This window comes from Megalobrama amblycephala, linkage group LG2 (genome assembly GCF_018812025.1).
Source record: "Megalobrama amblycephala isolate DHTTF-2021 linkage group LG2, ASM1881202v1, whole genome shotgun sequence".
Lineage (NCBI taxonomy): Eukaryota > Metazoa > Chordata > Actinopteri > Cypriniformes > Xenocyprididae > Megalobrama > Megalobrama amblycephala.
Window position 1 is genome coordinate 26970481 of NC_063045.1, and position 19740 is coordinate 26990220.

A 19740-nucleotide genomic window follows, 5' to 3' on the forward strand; every position below is an offset into this window, starting at 1 on the left:
TGTGTGACGTTTGATCAAGGGAGGTGTGTTTAAGGGCGGTTTTTAGATCAGCGCTGCGGACCGAGAGTGGAAACGCAACTTGATTTTGGCCTCGGTGCTTAAGGTCTGTGGCCATAGGCCCAGCCCGGCACGCTGTTAGCCCTGGCTCGCACTGGCCCGACAGTGGAAAAGCGGCTATTGTTACCAGGTGACAGGATACAGCTATGGAAAAAATTAAGAGACCACTTAACATTGATTTCTGAACTTGGAGTGGTCTCTTAATTTTTTCCATAGCTGTAGATGTTGATGTTTTATAGAAAATAGTTTGAAGTCACTGTTATGGAGGTGAGCGTTTGCTTTAGATGGGCTCTTGATTCTTGACATTTTAAAATTAGATTTTCTCTGGCTGCTTTAACTGTGTTTCCAAAACATGCTTATTACAGCAAAAATTGTGCGAGAACTTCTGATCAGATGAATTTGGTTGTTTAATGATGATGATCCAATTATCATGGAGAGTCCTGATTCACTGATCTTTTCAAGAGACTAAACTCTGAGTGTGTAAACTGTAAGGTTTGCATTAATTAACTTTTAGTTTTGTCTTTTTTTTATGAGTTTTCTTTTTTCAAATTTATAATATAGACAGAATTTTGAGTAGTGTCTTTTAGACTCACACAGACATCATGAATAAGCGTATGAACCTCAACAATGGTGACAATAAACAACAATCTTTTTTGTGACTTTAGTAGCTTGTTTTGTGATGCTCAGAGTTAATCTGCTTATCTGAAAATGTTGTCACCATTGCCGAGGTTCATTTGCTGAATCTTGATGTCTGTGTGAGTCTACATGATCCTGTCTGAATAATTTCTGCATAATGACTTAAAAACTTTCAAAATATCAAAGCAGGACAGGATTTTATACAATAATATAGGGCTACAATAATGTGAAAAAAATATAATATTCAGAGATCAGTAAATAAGGCCACTATTTGATGACATCATCATCAATAAACAACCAAAATAATCTGATCAGATTTTTTTTCCCTCACAACTTTTATTGTAACAAATGTGCTTTAGAAACACACAGTTACAACAATTGGAAAAAAACTAAAGTTAAAATGTCATGGGTCAGGAGCCTAACTAAAGCAAGCACTTCCCTCCATCACGGTGACTTCAAACTTGATCATTTTTAACAAAACATCAACACCTCATTAAGAAGTTTTGTATGAAAGAAATAAAGTCATACTGGTTTGTAATAACTGAAGATGCTGAGATCTAGAGAGATCTGTTAGTGTTTAATGTTCTGTTTCTGTTATCTGAGTTTTGTGAGGTCACCATTGTGCTGGAGAGTAGAGCCTGTGCTTCAGTCAGTGATGAGCTGAAAAACTACATGCTGCTGCATGTTGCTTTATTTAAAGGCAGTAACTGTGTAGCTGCTAATGCAGTGATACAGTAGTTACATAAGCTCATGTATGTGCTGTTGTCAGCTAATGTTAAATACTGCAAGAGATTTTTCTTTTATGTTTCTTTAATGTTACTAGACAACATCCTTAACACCAGTGGGGACATTCTGAGAATGTTCTGGGAATGTAAAATTTCTAACGGGGTTCAAAATGTCGACAAAACAATAAAAAGATTTCAAGTATACACCACTATTGTGATATTGTTCAGCATAAACGGAGTCAGACTTGTAACCCGAAGGTCGCGGGCTCAAGGGTGAATGGGTGAAATGCAGAGCACAATTCTGAGTATGGGACACCATACTTGGCTACACCTCACGTAGATAGATCCAGCACTTTTATTTGACCCCATGCTGACAGTTAGCAACTGGTCTGTAAATAAGCCTGAATGGGTCAAACTGGTGGACATTACAGAGGCCCTGTTTACACCTGATATTAGGAGTTAACGTAATCCAATCACATATCACAATTTTCACTTGTCATTTTTCCATCAGTATAACTCAAAATTACTTGAAACAACAAGTGAGCTGGTTTTTATGGGACACACATGATAACTAATGATCTGAAAAGAAAGAGACTATTAATAATCATAACTGTACAAGAGACACGACAACAAGGCATCCCTGAAATGTCAGCTAGATTGTGTTAACTAGACTATCCCCTGTGAAAGCCTCATCTACATGATAGCCAATGGCACAGATCCTCAACAAAACCATTTCCATACTGACATGATGAACCTGATCTTCAACCAGAGAGAACTGGATTAAATATTCAGTTTATTATACCTTAATATTCATATTAAGGTTTTTTTTTTCTTCATTTTTGTCACCTGATGGAGTTTGGGTTTGGGTTAGTTGGGGACACATGATATTCAACAATGTTGTTGATCTGCCTGCATTGACACCATTGTATGAGCACTGAACTGAGCTAGACAATGACATCACTGTTTTCTCCAGAGCTGCTGTATAGAAAAATGAACTAAAAATGACTAATGACTTTTACAATGGAATGAATTACTACGGAACTTACTTAAGCTGGACAATGACACAATTTTCTTCTAGAGCTGCTGTGCAGCCAAAATAATTTTCCTGTTATCATTGTAAAGCTGCTTTGACACAATCTGCATAGTAAAAAGGGCAATATAAATAAAGGTGACTTGACTTGATTGTTATTGTTTATTGTTCTGAGGATTAATGGATTAATGATTAATAAATTGTTCTTAGAGAATTCCGATGAATGCTCCAAACTTTCATTTCGTGGACTAAAAGCTTTCTTCAATTTAGTGTTGAAGATTAATGTTTTCTGAATGCCACCCCACAGAGAAGAGGGCTCCTCATCCTCCTCTTCCAGATCAGAAAAACCAGGACATATTTGCATCAAGAAGAGTGCTGACTCTTTGCCCTTGTCAGGCTGCATTGACTGCTCCCTGGCAGAAACCTTGTGGGAGACTTTACACTTCATCATCTTTGACAGTGAAGAAAAGCTGATATTTCAACATGAGATGAGGGTGTGATTAAAATTTTATCAGGTGATAATTAAAAGTATTAGAAGGACCAACAGATCAAATATCCACATAATATTTTAGACATTTAATTTTTCCTATAACTAAAACCTTGCAATTATTGTTGTGACTTCTAAATACAAAATGTATATTTTTTTAATAAATATATATATTATGAATTATATATATGAATTTCATGTCATAGGATGTCATAGGTCAATATTTAATGAGTGTGAAGATATGATTTGTAAAGTATTTATAATACACTGTAAGAGTATTTATCTTATAGTTTATATATATATATATATATATATATATATATATATACACATTTTTTTTTTTTTTTTTTTTTTTTTTAAGTTCTCTCTCAGTTCCACCATCCTTTTTTTTTGCCCTCGGTCTCTTACACTCTAAGAAAAGTCTGTAAAAATAGGGCCCAATTTACTGTTAAAATACTTTTCCATATTAATTTTTCACGTGTTTTACAAGTATTTTGAATTACGTATTGCATTGTGTTTACGCATTCCATTTTCCTACAGATTTTTCCTATCAGTGTATAAATAATACAAAAAGATTAATGGGAAAGTGCAAGGAAGCCGCAGGAACAAAAAATTCCAGAATATAATTTTGTCACTAATGTAATAGGAGCTGCTGTGGATGGGCTGAAAATGCAGCAGGAAGCACAGAACGGAGAATCCCAAGGGTCAAATCATCGCTGCACTTGTCTGCCTGTGATTTAGCCACAGCTCAGCTTTGATCGCATGTGGACTTCTGCCCGCAGCGGGTGACGCTCTTCACAGGCACTGGAATCTAAGTCATGTGCCAGCCTATAAATTATGAAGAAGGAACACAAAGCATCACGTGCACTTCAACACTCTAAGGTGAACTGGATGCCTTTTTCACACCAGTATGCCTGAAACCAGACACACAGAAAAGGCCTTCAGTAATGGATCATTCTGGACCTCTACAATGTGGCAGCTGAGAAATCGTACAATAATTCGATCATAGCAGATATGAATATTCGTGAACTAATGTTCCCTCCATTCACCTGAACAGAAAAATCTCATGTGCATGCAGTGTTCACAGCCACATTCTTTGCCAGGACATTCAATAAAAAGTAAAAAGCATCTAATGCAGATAAGTTATTTTATGAAATATATACTTTATATACTGTCAGCGTTAATGCATGTACTTAATGGGCCCTATAATACACCCGGCGCAATGCGACGCAAGGCGCAGCGCAAGTTCGCAAGTTTGCGTCCGGCGCCGTTCGCGTTTTCCCGTTCAGCGCCACGTCCTTAAATTAGTAAATGCATTTGCGCCAGTTAGTGCGCCCATGGGCGTGCTGGTCTAAAAAAGAGGTGTGTTCAGGCGCATTGCCGGCGCATTGCTATTTTAAGGAGCTGAAAATAGATTGCGCCATAGACCAACTCAAACCTGGTCTAAAGTCTAAAGTCAATGGCGCAATATTTTTTTGTTAGAGAGCGTTGGTAGAAACTGCGCCTCTGGGCGCGTCCACAGTGCGCGTTGACTTTGTTTATTACACACAGGGATGCGCATCACACAAACATGCCAAATATTAAAAACAAAAGGATTACAGTGTAAAAGAATATTATTGTGTAGGCTACATAAATATAAAAATGTAATGATGAATAGTCATTGCGTGTATTAGAATTAGGCTACCTATTTTCAATTCAGCCTATTACTACTTATAATGATGAACGAAATTGGCTAATTAATTGAACAATCGTGCCAATACACACACATATATATGTGGCCCGGGATATGGATTTGTGACGCCGGACACAGGATGAAAAATTTAAATGGGGTCTTTTATTCCAGACTGCACTTGGAGCAGTGCAGCATTAAGTATGAAAACTTTGGAAAATAGTGACAGAAAAATATAAATGTGATTACAGCCAGTAGGAAAAAATAAAGTTTGATCTTCACATCAAAAATGAGTGCACTTCTTTTCCACCACAATATTTGCTAACAAAGACAACGGTAGTAGCCTTTCATGAACTCATCACCACTTGAGCACATTAACAGGGCCAGTTGCTGACTCGATTTCCCTTTGGATACTTTACACTCGCACCGGAAACACAAAGGGCCTATGGAGCACTTTTCTCCCCTGCTTGAAATATCTTGAGAAACAGTTAGCTCCCCCACACTGAACAGTTCGTCAGCAATAGTTGTCGATATGCAAAACTACACAGCCATCCGAACTCACATCACACTGAGAACGAGTATATAATTCACTGCCTGTGCATATTTCTCGGTATTTTGTGATTTTAATGATGACGAACATCTATTTTAGGCGGAACATTCACCCTGCACTAATATAACTCGTGCTGCTCATTTGTAGCTCTCGCGGCACTTCACGACACTCACACAGCCGTGTTTCTTAAAGGGCCAGCATCACATTATGGCAACAGATGAGAAAAGCATGAAAACATACTGTGTATGCAGTACATTTAAACCAGGGGGGGTAAAAACAGTTTTGTGTTTGACACAACTTTTCAACCTGGTTACATATATTAACTGACTCATCGCGTGTACGCCATGTAAATAGCAATCCGCCATGGCGAGAGCGCATCTTGCTCTTAAAGGGAATGGGAGATGACACTCTGATTGGTTTATTGAATGTTACGGCCATTACTCATTAAGAGAATAGGGACAACCCATTTTAAAAATGCGCCCCCGCGCACGGACCGTTTTTCCGTCGTTAAAATAGAAAAAGTGGATTTGGACACGCCCTGAGTGCACCTGCGCCGTGCGCTTTACACTTTGCGTTTAGATCGTTAAAATAGGGCCCAATATGTTTAAAGTTGTGATCCAACAGAAGTATCAACAGATCCTTTTTTCCGTACTGTGACGTACATCCCAGTAAAATGGAAAATGGAGGGTGGGACTTGGTTCCAATTATGGGTTTTTGATTGGATTGAGGCAGATCTGAATGTGAGAATAAGAAAGGTTTATGCAAAAAAAAAGTTTATGCAGAGTGCCAGTCCGGCATATGTCAACAGAGAGAAGTCTGTCGTTTCACGTCGAGGTTATACAAAAAATTAAGGTCACTAAAACATTAAACATATGCATACAGTAGATGAATCATTCACAATAAAATCAAAAACATTCTTAAGAAAAATCCATTTCATGCTGACTTAAACATGTTTTTCATACTGATTTGAATATGAGCTGATAGAAACTGACTGAAACTGAAGATCAAAGTTTGTAAATTATTTAGAAGTAGATAGGCCCTCTTTACAGGTTAATTATTGACAAATCAAAGATTTATGATGGGACATTAAGGAAACAGGACATTTAACAAAAGTAATTTGCCATTTTTATACTGTGGAATTCATTATCAAATCTAAAAAAGTGCAATATGAAGAAATGCAGCATGAATATTCTGCCTAACATTCCTTTTGTGTTTCTCAAATCAAATGTTAGAAGGTATTACTGGTTTGGAAAACATGAGGGTGAGTAAAAGCTGACAGAATTTGATTTTTTGTGTGAACTATAGAAATGTTTATACAACAACAATGTACAAAAAAGGAAAAGTTCTTCCTTTGCATTTTCAGGCCCCCAAAGGCTGTTGTCATGTAAATGAATGGCCAAAATGCATAAAGAGTTTTCTGTTTTTAGTTGAAAATGGTGTCGTGTAAATGGCCCCTTAGTTCCATACTGAAAATCACAGGACATACAAATGGACTCAAGTTACACAATCAGCTTAGCTCTGGTTCAATAAATCTTGAGCATTTTCCAAACATTGCTCTGCTTAAAAGCAATTGCATGGTTTAAAAGGAATATTGGGCTGAAAATATGAGAAATGCTTGGACAGGTGTCCATACAGAGGTGTCTACTGTAAATGGTGGCAGCCTCCGAACCTGTGAAGAGTTTTATTGTCCAGCTATCCTGCTACTTTACTGGCTCTCCCCTTAAAAGAAAAGACTGATGACATACAGGGCTGGCAGAAAAAAAGGGTGAGACGTCGTGGCTCGTGGCTGAAAGGCAGTATGAAAAACTTCTTCGTGAAGATAAAAGCCCATGCCTCATCATAAAAAAAGATGACATAGTTACCAGATAAATGAAGCAGTCAAGAAGGCTCCTGTCCAATCAAATCCATTCCTGCTACCTGACCTCATTTTCTGCATATAAGAGCACGTGGTCTTCAGTCTGCTGTTAGTGATAGTAATTATATAATACATCCGCCTTCACACAAACACACACACACAAAGGGAACTAATCAAGGTGACAAACTAGGAAAACAACAACAATAGCCGTAACATGGAGAGGTTTGCAATACAGATGTTTTCTTATTTACAACATGACAATGTGTAGCTGCCATGCTGGACTATTGCATCTTACAAGGCAACGGCAGAAATGTAGGAGGAAGGTATAGTTCCACTGTCGTCTCCGCCAGTTTTAAAACATGTCTCCTTTATATTGTCGTTTTCTACTTGTCTGGCACTTTCTGTTTCTGCAGGGACATTCAGCATGTTTCCTATAACAACGTCTAACGTTTATGTTTAACATGGCTTAAGAAAGTCACATAAACAGATTTCCAGAAATGCGATTTGAAAAGGATTTCAAATCACATATAAATGTAGCATGAAACAGAGTTGTAAATTCATGTGATTTTTGGCTGTTCACACTAACTAAATCTGATTGGATTTCAATCGGATATGCAAAAAAAAAAAAAAAAAAACAACAACAAAAAAATGAATTTGTGAGACACAAAAACAGATGATTAGTGGAACGTTCATGCTGCCCTTTTCTGAAAGTTAGGACTACGATTTGTCTAACTGAAAATCGTGGTTTCTGGTTTAAACCTGTTTCGTTCAGTTTGTCTAAAACAAATAACATTACCCATAGAACAATGTCAAATAAGCTAATTTAGCTTTTGTTTATGGTGAAATTAAATTGTAAAATGCCAGAAAATCCTACATTAAGTAACATGTTAATTATGTCTGCAGATATTTAAGTATTATCTTTATAATAAATAAAGTGTATTTTGTGTATATACAAATGTCTGTAACAAATTAGATTTTTTTTTTAAAGCGCCGGGTTTTACCATATCAATTTCAATGTGAGTCTCATCCTTTGGAAGTGCATCAAAGTGGATTCGCAGCACAGAAAACAAAGTCTTCTTGACATGAACAAAACAAACCAAACTCTTCCAGTCTCAGCTACAGCTACAGTGTTTGAGGGTCAAAGTAGAAAAAGTAAGCATTATGCAAATTTGTTACATTGTTACGTATATATGTAACAGGACGTGAGACTGAATTTACTGATGACTCGTTTCAGCAGTTCAGAATCTATTCTTTCTTTTAGGAGACAATAAATGTATTTGTTATGTACTTTGATTCTTTAAAACTTCACAGATCTTTTACATACATATTACACACAACATGAAAGGGAATACTCAAAAGAGCATAATAGGGGCACTTTAAGTGGGTCTAAAGTTTAATTTTTTTTCAGTGTGTCAAGATCAAAAAGGAAAAAAAAAAACACCATAAAAACATTATGAGTCCATATGACTTAAGTTGTTAGACATCGCCGTTTGAAACAAGGAAAAAATGCTCAGCATAATCACATTAAGACAAAATAAAAACAGACTGATTTTACAGAAACATCAGATTGAAGTTGACACGAGTTCAAAAGCTCTTAAAACCCTTGAATTGCTTTTTCCCATGGTTGCAAACATCTGTGAGTGAGTGAACGAGTTTCTAACATCTGTTGTGGAGGTGATATCAATATCATGCTTGCTTATGAAATAGTTTCCTCTCAGTAGCTGGTGCGTTAATCGCTTTCAAATGGATCCTTTGTAATGTACGATCCAATCAATCAGGGTTAAGAATGCGAACTGGCCATGAACCTCATCAGTACAGTGAGTTTATTTATCTGGCCTGTAGTTATGTTTACACAGGGAACAGAAGAAAAACATCCTCACAGTTTCATTTTCATCAGTGTATTTGCCTGATGAAAAGTGACACTCATGTGTGGAGTGTGGGTAATATCTAGAGATACTCAACATTTTTATGAAATTTCACCATTTTGAATTGAAAATATGCTATTATTTACATGATTCATGTAAATCATAACTGAATGTGATGAGACAAGAAACGTTTAGCAATTTTTTACATATTTGACATACGAATAAGAGTGATGCACATTTTACACATCAAAAAAAATATTTGCAAATAGTTTAACTACAATAGACCTGAAACTTTTACCGTACTTATTTCTTTTTCTTTATTTCCTTAAATCCCTTAAATCATTTTATTTAAAGGAATTAAATAATTAAAAGTCCAATAACACAATAACATCCCCCCCCACACCCACCCCGCAAGCAAAAAAAAACAAAAAAACAAACAACAAAAAAAAGCAAAACAAACTTTGGTCCCCCAATGCTCAAGACTTGGTTACAGCCTTGATTCTAAGTGCTGCAGCTTTGTTGACTGACGCTTTAAATGTTCAAGCTCTTTAAAGCAGGATGGATTCTGACCTTCAATGTTTTTATTGCTCATCTGCTGGAAAAAATCTTTCTGAAGGTAATTCCAACTATATCGTTTCTCTGTGCCATTATTGTAGTTGTGGTGTGGACTCTTCTTTTACATTTAGAATGATTTTTAGAACTATATCTTGATCGTTATAGTTAACGTGCCTTTAAAATTTTTTATTTATGTTTGGATATTTTTACAGGAAAGGAAGACTAAAATTATTAAATAAATAATGACCAAGACATGCAAACAAAATGCAAACAAAAATGGCATGAGGTAAATGACAAAGTAGTTGTAATCTGATTGGAAATTAAGTTGATCTAGTGAGGAAGAATTAGTCTTTGGATTCAGTTTTAGTGACATTAAATGTTTCAAAGATATCCAGAGTTTTGTATGAGATGCTCATTTGCAGGTAAAATGATATCCAGAAGCAGATATTCTCAGTTATAAACGGTTATAAATGTTCATGTAAAAGTAAACAAGAAATGAATGAGATGTAAGTGACAGCTAATAAAGGTATTTTGGATAGTTTATTGACTCAAATATTGAGATAAACAAGCATGAGGTGTGATGGAAATGAATGAGACCACATGGGGCCAAGAAACTGAAATAAGTCAATAAGAAACATGATGTTGAACGTTCAATAATAACTGCATTAGAAAACAGAACACAGGCACCCTGAGGCACTTCTGAGGTCATTGTAAAATTAAGATTGAGCTCAAATGTTCTGCACAAACGATAATTCAGTCAAATAATTGGATGATAAAGAGTGCCAAAACCAAAGTCAAGGAACCATTTTTGCCAAGTACTTACTCTTGAGCGTTACAGCCATCTTACTTGACTGTTGCCAACCATGTGACTTCTTAAACGATTGTGCATAAACTACCAACCAAATCACACTTTACAGTAAGGTCCCATTAGTTAATACATTAACTTTCAACAATGAGCAATACATTTGTTATGTCATCTATAAATCTTTGTTACTGCTAGTTAATAAAAATACAACTGTTCATTGTTAGTTCATTTTAGATCAGACTTATTATATAATATTAACAGATTCAACATTCACCAATGATGTATTGGTGAATGTTGAAATGAACATAATTGGCTAAGATTATGTGGTAACACTTTTCAGTAAGGTTTCATAGTTAACAATAGTTTGTAAAGTGTTACTATAAATGCTTTAGAAATATTTTTCATTGATAGTTCATGTTAACTATATTCTACTAATGTTAACAAATGGAACGTTATTGTAAAGTGATACTGAATAAATGCTTCTCTGATCAGATAATTATTTGTTTTTCAATGGTCCACTTTAGACATTCATCCACCATATTAGTAACATTGCAACTACTTTGTCAACAAACTCATAGAATATTAGTAGATTGTAATAGACTGTTAGCAGAGGTTAGGGTGCGGGTTAGTAGAATAAGTTGACATGTGACATGTTATAGTTAGTAGAATGTCTGTTGAGGAGCATCAAAATAAAGTGTTAGCAGATATTAAGCAGACAGTCTACTGAGAGTTAGTTGACATGTTACTTATAGTTAGTAGAAAGTTACTTATAGTTAGTAGAATGTCTAAAGTGGACCATCGAAATAAAGTCTTACCGATTATTTTGTATGAATGTCATCATAAACCAGAGGAGCTTTAAGGGGTGTTTGACATGGTAGAACAAATTCAGAAAATCTTTCTGAGAACCAGTGCAGAACCCTCCAAGACCTTTTGAAAGCTGTGCAGAATAAGATGACAACAAATGGGAGAAAGCTGTGCTCGCTGCAAGGGGCCAAAGGAAAATGGAACGGTAGACTGTGTTCCCGGTATCACCTCCGATGAACCTTCAAATGCCAGACGTGAAAAACTGAAACATTAGGAGAGCTAGTGTAGCACAAGGAAGAGTGGAAGTCCATTCATTTCTCATTGTCATGAATAACTCAAATGGCTTATCCATATGGAAGTTGATGACAAACGTCCATACCACCCCCTTACGAAACACAAATCATCTTGGACTTGATTTTGAACGACGCTGTCCAGAGGTCCCTTCTTGACCTTTCAACATTCTCATTTTGCCTAAGCATGATTCAAGAGGAAGGCTGCATGTTCTGATTTAGTGTCCTGACATGTACATTCTCATGGGCTCCAACCTCACTATGACAAAAACCATATGTGCAGAAACATCTTTTATTCAGACTAAGAGTGTTTCTGAATCCTGAAAGTGCTCTAGTAAAAGTGTGAACGCCTTCACAGTGAAACGTCAGCCTCCTTGACGAATATAGGACTGGTTGGTCATTAAGGTGTCACACTGGGCAGCGAATGAACTGGAAAACAGCCGTTGCTTGCTGCAGTTAAAATCAGCACACAATCTGCACTGGTGCATTATAGGAACAACCTGGGTGTTCCAAATGTCTGCAATCCATTGACTTGCCATTGCAGTTCAGGTGTCTGCGGGCCACACGCAACATGCTCACAGCAAACATGTTGCTAAGGGTGGAGAAACTACGACACAAGGCCATGGAGTTCATCAGCCTGCAGAAACTCTCAGCAGCGAGGAGGAGTTGTCTACACACAGCAGCTTTCTCTCATATGGTTCAAATGAATCCGTCATCATAAACTATTTTACGTGCCGTTAAAGGTAACAGAGCATATTTCAGATATGTAAATGCTAACCAACCATGGTTTACTTTAGGAACGGTAATGTTGGCTTTGAGACTATTTGTGGTTTTGAAACTAAATGTATTGCTTTAGGTGAAAACCACAGTTGATTTCATGATTTTGTGATTTTTGGTGCTTTCATATGAGAATGTGTAGAGCACTTTAACCGTGGAGCAGCTTGAACTGGGGTTAAATGTTACAAAATTGATGTATTTAAGCTTCTGAAAAAAAAAACAAACAAAAAAAAACAACAACAAAAAAAAAGACAGTAGAGCCATCATAATACCTTAATCACATCTTGCAGTGCAATACCAGCTACATATCTGGAATACATTTAATGAAAAAATCCAACTTCCAGTTTGTCAGACAAACTATTTTAAAGGTTACATATATAGGCCTAATACATATTACTAGTCCGAAGTGACACCAATGATTGATAATGTAAATAATGATTGGTCATGGTCAGTGTTGGGGGTAACGCATTACAAGTAACTTGAGTTACGTAATCAGATTACTTTTTCAAGTAACTAGTAAAGTAACGCATTACTTTTTCAATTTACAACAAAATATCTAAGTTACTTTTTCAAATGAGTAACGCAAGTTACTTTTTCACATTTATTGACTGACATGTTGTCCCCATGTTGTGAGAAATAAAGTGCAGAGATATTGTGTGCGCTGTGTAAGCATGATGGTTATTGTAGTTCTAGACTAAATGTGAACATGCATTTACTCATCTCACTTGCACAAAAACATTCAGTATTCCTCAAAATGAATAAAAACAGTGAAATGCAATCTCAGAATTTTTGCAAACCTGTAATAATTCACTATATTAAATTACACAAATATACCTTATGTATTTAATCTCAATTATTAACCAATGTCTCTGCTGCTGACCTTCAATATATCTAATTCAGCCATACTAATAAGCAGAAATACTTTAGATTAGATTTAGAAATAAGAACTAGAACTTCCTTCTCCTGTATCCTATTCTTCTTAAATCCAGAACGGCAGCACATCTGAAAGGTTTGTTTGAGCTGCGCCCTCTACTGTACAGGTGTAAATATGCTTTTCCTTCAGCCTGAGGCTTATTGATTTCACTTTTGGTGTGAAAGGGCCTTTTTTGCCAAAAATAGAACTTTTTTGTTGTTATTAAAAAACAAACAAACAAGCAAGCCCAGCCCCGGTGAGAAAAAGTAACGCAAAAGTAAAGTAACGCATTACTTTTCATAAAAAGTAACGAAGTAACGTAATTAGTTACTTTTTTAGGGAGTAACGCAATATTGTAATGCATTACTTTTAAAAGTAACTTTCCCCAACACTGGTCATGGTAATGCGTGACATTAATTTTTGCTGAATTAGAAATTCAGTAACTCTATAAAATACGGAGTCAAATACGGAGCTCATTTTAAATTTTATACTTACAACATAATTTTTGGCAGCACCAATACACAGGCCATGTTCACTTTAGGAACTCTCTCTCTCTCTCTCTCTCTCTCTCTCTCACACACACACACACACACACACACACACACACACACACACACACACACACACACACACACACACACACACACAATTAAAAAATGTAATGCAGAGTGTTAAACTTCCGTCAAGCCAGTGTTTGCATATTATGATAATTACAATAATCTGCAGGCAGCTAAAAAAGACAGAAAGTTCTTTTCATCTTTTAAAGAAGCAAATTTTCTTAAGAAAACATTTGAGAAGTTCTTACGTATTTTTCAAGAATTGCATTTAGGAACTTTCTTATGAAATTTCTTAACTTCTTTCTTAAGATTTTTGTAAATCCGGCCCCAGGATCATTGCTAGTAAATTAACTTATTAGGAATATCTTGAAATGTTTATTTTAGCTTGTAAACTGTAATTATTAAGTAAAAATAAAGTACCTCCCCACTGAAGGATTTTATTCACCATTTCTTAAGGTAAAGATAATTTTTTTTTTTATGATAACTGACTGGGTTTATGATACTATACAGTCATTTCCAAAGTTGAAACTGTGTTTATCCATAACAGTGACTGTAAAATATGTACTTTAGGTACGGGAGTGGCATATTTTGAGTTGTGGTATTTGGGTTAGTTTTGGGAAATTTCGATTGGTAATTAGACTAGTTTTTTGCTAGTTTTGATTGGCAAACAGGCTGTTTTGATATGCAGATTTGGCAACTCTTACAAAAGTAATTGTAAGTTGTAATGTGAATATTTTGAATGGCTGTGTCCGAAATTGCCCCCCATACCCTTAAATAGGGCACTATTAGAGGGGACAGCCATTTGTAGTGGTGCCCGAAACCATAGTGGACATTATCGAGTGCACTTATTCAATCCCACAATGCACTGCAATAACGAGTGTACAACCGATATACACTCTACGGCTAGAGAATACCCATAATGCACTGTGAGGGTCATGTCAAACGAATTCCCGTGTTTTGCCAGAAGATGGTGCCCACTGCTGAATCATTTGCTGTGTTCATGCCATGTCATAATTACTGTAGTCTGAAATGACAACACATGACGTTCTATTCGGAGCTGTTCACATCCTTGGACTGGGAATGTTGCATTTCTATGGCAGCATTATCAACGCCTAAATGAATCTGTAGAGGTCAGGTAGAACAGCGGTCACGTTGTACAAGTAGGAGCTCTCAGAATATTACAATATTACATCTTACAAGCTGCAATAACAAGCTCTACCAAGGCGTGAGGAACGGGATTGAGAACCACTGCCTTACAAGAATACTGTGGCACTAGTATTTTGAGGCTTGGGCATCGTGATAAGACTAGGCGCTACTGGGCTGATTTATCAGCATGAGAATCAAAATAAAATATTACTGGCTTTCACATACATAATGAGATTCATTTTAAATCTCCAATATCACCAGTTGCCAAACAATGCTGGAATAAGTTATTTTGTAAAACTTCCAGGAACTATTAAATGTAACAAGCTCCCGAAATCCCAAACAAATACAACCCTTGAAGCAGGAACCTGCTGAGTCAACAGTGGCCATCACTGCCCTCATGACTTCAGCACAAGGCTCAGGGACTGAACACCATGCTTAGCTAGAGAGGAGGGCTGGCCACACAGAGTGACCCTCATGTGCTGCCCCGATGACCCTCCAGGCGTTTGGCTCACCTGCTGATCAGGTTCCAAAGCTTGTGCCCGAGCCCATCCAGGGTCAAGCCCAGCAGGGCACTAGGGTGAGCCATTCTGCTTCTTCTATCTGCTTTTAACTTTACTTCAGACAAGAGAGAGAGAGTGGCTTCAGTGGGGTTAATACTGTTCCAGAGCTGTAGTAAACTGCTCATGTTGCTTCGCACAACAGCAATGCCACAATGAAACATCTGACAGCTTTGCCGTTCACCCAAGATCAGGCCTGATGGATGAGACTGGACTGAAGTGCTGAGTAATGCCCTGATCAAGCTTCTAACACTGTCCTCAGCTCATTTCAGCTTCTGTTCAGCTGTAGCTTGTGCATTTTAGCATATCCCTTTCAAACAGAAAAGTTTACTTCAAGTTCATTTTATTAAGTAAATTTAAGGCAAGTCAGCATAGGTAAATAGGATAAAAAAAAATTAACTAATAGATATAACCATACTTTCCCAGTTAATTAATTACAGTATATTAATACGTTTTTTTTATTACAATTTTTCTGAAATGTTATATTTAAATATGTAAATGATGCATTTTCTAATTAAAATGCACACATATTCATACATTTTCAGAACACAAATCTGAACATTGGATAAAGCAAGGTTCAAAATTCTTGTTTCAATTTGCTGACATATTAGATTTAAAGGTTTTTATAGAGGGGATTTTGAATTCTTTTTTTATTGCTCCATAAATCAGAAAATACTGTCAAGAAAAAAAAATCACCATGTTTTAGGAACAAAATATTATATTAATCAGGTGAATGATATATGAACAAACCCCTCAGTAAATTCCTTAAGATTTGTTTTTGTTTGGTTTTTTTTTTGTTTTTGCATATTATAATTCTTTTTTTTTTTTGTGGTCACATGATTTCAATTATTTGTCACTTGTTTCTTTGATTAAGTTTGATTAAGGTGATCACCTGTTGTCTATATAGAGTTGATTGTATTCCACATGGGTATTGTGCCTGATGAAGACCTGTTGATGAAGACACTTTCAGTGTGCGGACTTCACACTACTTTTTTTCATTACTCACCCTCAAGCCATCCTAGGTGTATATGACTATCTTCTTTCAGACGAACACAATAGGAGATATATTTAAACATATCCTTAGTCCTCCAAGGTTTATAATGGTTGTGAATGGGTGGTCACATTTTTGAAGACAAAAAAAAAAAAAAAAAAAAATGCATTCATCCATAAAAAAATTAATCCATACAACTCTAGGGGGTTAATAAAGGCCTTCTGAAGTTAATCAATGGGTTTGTGTAAGACAAATATCCTTATTTAAAACTTTATAAAGTAAAATAACGAGCTTCCGGTGCGACAGCCATACGCATTTGACATATGTCCAAAGAAAGTTAACTTCCACGATGTAGTACACAATGCCATGACGTTCTATGATATGACATACTATGCGTAGTAGGACATAGTGTAGTACGTCATGGCGTAGTGTAAAACATCATGTCATTGTGTACATCATTGTGGAAGTTAATTTTTTGGAGGTACGTCGAATGCACGTGGCTGTCGCGCCGCAAGCTCGTTATTTTACTTTATAAAGTATATCTCCAATTGTGTTAATCTGAAAGAAGATAGTCATATACAGCTAGGATGGCTTAAGGGTGAGTAAATCATGGGATCATTTTCATTTTTGGTTGAACAATCCCTTTAAGTATACTTCATGTAGTAAGTATTCTAAAAATGAATGTTCTAGTATGTATACTTGTAACTATTTCAATACTTCATGGGACTAAATTGGTCCACTTTTTAGTTTATAAAAGTGTATTTTAAGTGTAACAGTAGTGTGTGTGTGTGTGTGTGTGTATGTGTGTGTGTATGTATGTGTGTGTGTGTGTGTGTGTGTGTGTATGTGTGTGTATATATATATATATATATATATATATATATATATATACACACACACACACACACACACTTAATAAAAACGGTATAATTTAATATTTTAAGTACAAGTATAGGTCCTAATATTCTTATACTTTCATGTATAATTATCAGTTAATTAAGTATAATTTTGTTAAGTATTTCTAAGAACTATAAGTAAAAAGTAGACAATGTATGCATTTATTATTATTTATTAATTTTTAATCATTAATTATTTATTTATTTATTTATTTTTTAAAGAAAAGAAGTAGTATAATATAACAGCACCACACTTGACTAAACATATTTTTTGTAAGGTATAGGAGGGGATTTGTGGGACATTCAGTTTAACAGATCAACTGATCATGCACTTAAAATATACAAACAAAAAATTAAGATGTATAAAGTCCTTCACATCCAATCAAGACATTACAAGAAAAAGAAAAAAACAGTGTCTTTCTGGCCTGCTTTAAACAAATAAACAGGAGCTAATTTCAAGTGCACTTTTAGAGACACAGCTCAGTCCAGGAGGATGTGAAACAGCTTATTTTCATAAGAAACACAACATTTACTTTACCTGTTATTGGAAAGGCTGACGGTGGATTACTTCCATCTGAAAGCAATTAGGATGGCTTAAACGCTTGGTGTGAGAAATACAGCTTTCAAGAGGAATGTTTTTGCTCTTTTTCATTCAGGGATTTTAAAGCTCAGGCCCTCAGGGTGAGCAGTTGTTGGTGATCAGCGGACGGCAGCCAGAGATGTCTGGATTTAGGCAATTACCATTAATGAGCTAACCATGTTTACTGGCTTATCAGAGGGCAATTACGGTCGCATATCACTATTCTAAAAAAACTCAGTCTCTGGTAGTCTTCATGGTCTGCTTGAGTCTCAGTTCCTCTGATCTAACCCTGCGTTTGAGAGCTAAAAGCAAACACCACTGGCACTGTTTGAGTGAAGCATGTGCCATTTAAAAGCCCATTTAAAACCTTGCGATGTAAAATAATTTTAAAAGGTTAAAAAGGCTATAAGTTAGACAATGTCTGAGTCAATGTTAACATCACTAATATTCCCAAACCAAGCTCATCAACAATTTTGCAACACGATATTGCACATTCTTCCATGTTTCATGACATTTTCTAAGTGAAAATTTCAGTGAGTGCCACTAAAAGGGCATTCAGTTTAATTTGAAATAGATGAACATGAATCTGGCAGCAGTTCATTAAATTGGTTGTTATACGTGTTGTAGCAGTTCGGAAATTAAACACCCAGTGAGTGGCGCTAAAAGGTTAAAGCTATATCGTGTTTCAAAATAACATACCAGCTACAATAAACCCCGAACACACCCGATAGTGTTAACAAAAGCAAACACAAGGTAAAAACACATTTGCTGAAACAACTGTGCCATTTTATCTTGCTTCTACAAGTCTTTGATCTCTTTAAACGAGTTAAAGACTCATTTTTAATGGGACTCGTATCGAGCGCTTTCACATCACTAGTGCAGTGCTGTACCAGGTGAGCCATCGAGCAAGTTTACTATGTCAGAAAAGCCACACATATGGAGCTACTAATGTGATGCAAATGTCAAAATGTATTAGTTTACAATTCATCAATTATGTTAAAAGTGTTTTAAGCTCATATCATAGTGATACGCAAGAAAACCACAAAATATAAGTCTATTAATTGATAATCTGTATTTGACAATATGACAAAAGGATGAAAAGTTGGTGTTTTACTGCCACTAGTGTTTATGTTTTTGGAGTTTTGCAAAAATGTTGGTAGAGGCATGATTTTCCAACAGGCCTAGTCTATGTCCAAATCCAAAGAACTCTTTAAATCCTTGCAAATGTACTCTAGGTGGAAAGAGAGGTGTTCTGTAAATGCTTATTACCCCCATCATATCCTTAAATAATTATTTCCTAAGAGGCAGACCAATTAGAAAAAAAAACAAACTTGGTCTTTAAACATGTTCACAACACATTTTACTTCTGTAATGTGACTGATTTTATCCTGGAACTGATTGGATGGTCATAAGTGATCACTATAGGTGACATCAGCTGATAAGATATTACAGAGGCGAAGCAAGATATTACATTTTGATGTAAGATTACTAAAACTTTTTTTTCCCTTTGGAACAATATGCAAACATGACCCAACCTCAAAATGATATTTAAGTGTAAGGAAGTGTAAGGAACATCAAATATTAAAATCTAAATCTTTATATTGATCTAATAATGTACTGCATCACAAAATGACAGTCTGGTGGAAGGAAAGAGCTGTAATAATAAGAAAAAAAAAGTGTTGTTTACATTGGGTTTCCAGTTGCCATTAGACATGAGTAAGGTTTAGTGTACGTACAGGGAATGTGGTTTGTATAAAGGCATTGACCTTTGGCCATTTCCTCATACTAAAAGAAAATTACATTTGAACAGAGTTTTATTTAGCAGCACTGAGGCAGTATGAGAAGATGAAAACTTAATGAATTATGTCAAGCTCATTAATCTGAAAACATCTTACCTGTGAACATCTCCTGTGGTTCTCACACCAACCCAAAACATGGTCATTCTGAAAGAGACCAAGAAACACATGCAAATGATTGTAATGACAATACAACTTT

The 19740-nt window shown here is 35.9% G+C and overlaps 1 protein-coding gene across 1 annotated transcript in view; it reads right to left on the reverse strand.

Annotated features, from left to right (window-relative positions):
- The window catches only part of LOC125254249 (anosmin-1-like), a 127003-nt gene that overhangs the window by 63074 nt on the left and 44189 nt on the right, over positions 1–19740 (reverse strand). Inside the window, exon 2 of the mRNA XM_048168797.1 lies at positions 19641–19688. Coding sequence (XP_048024754.1) covers positions 19641–19688 — 48 coding nt within the window. The remainder of the gene's footprint in view (positions 1–19640; positions 19689–19740) is intronic.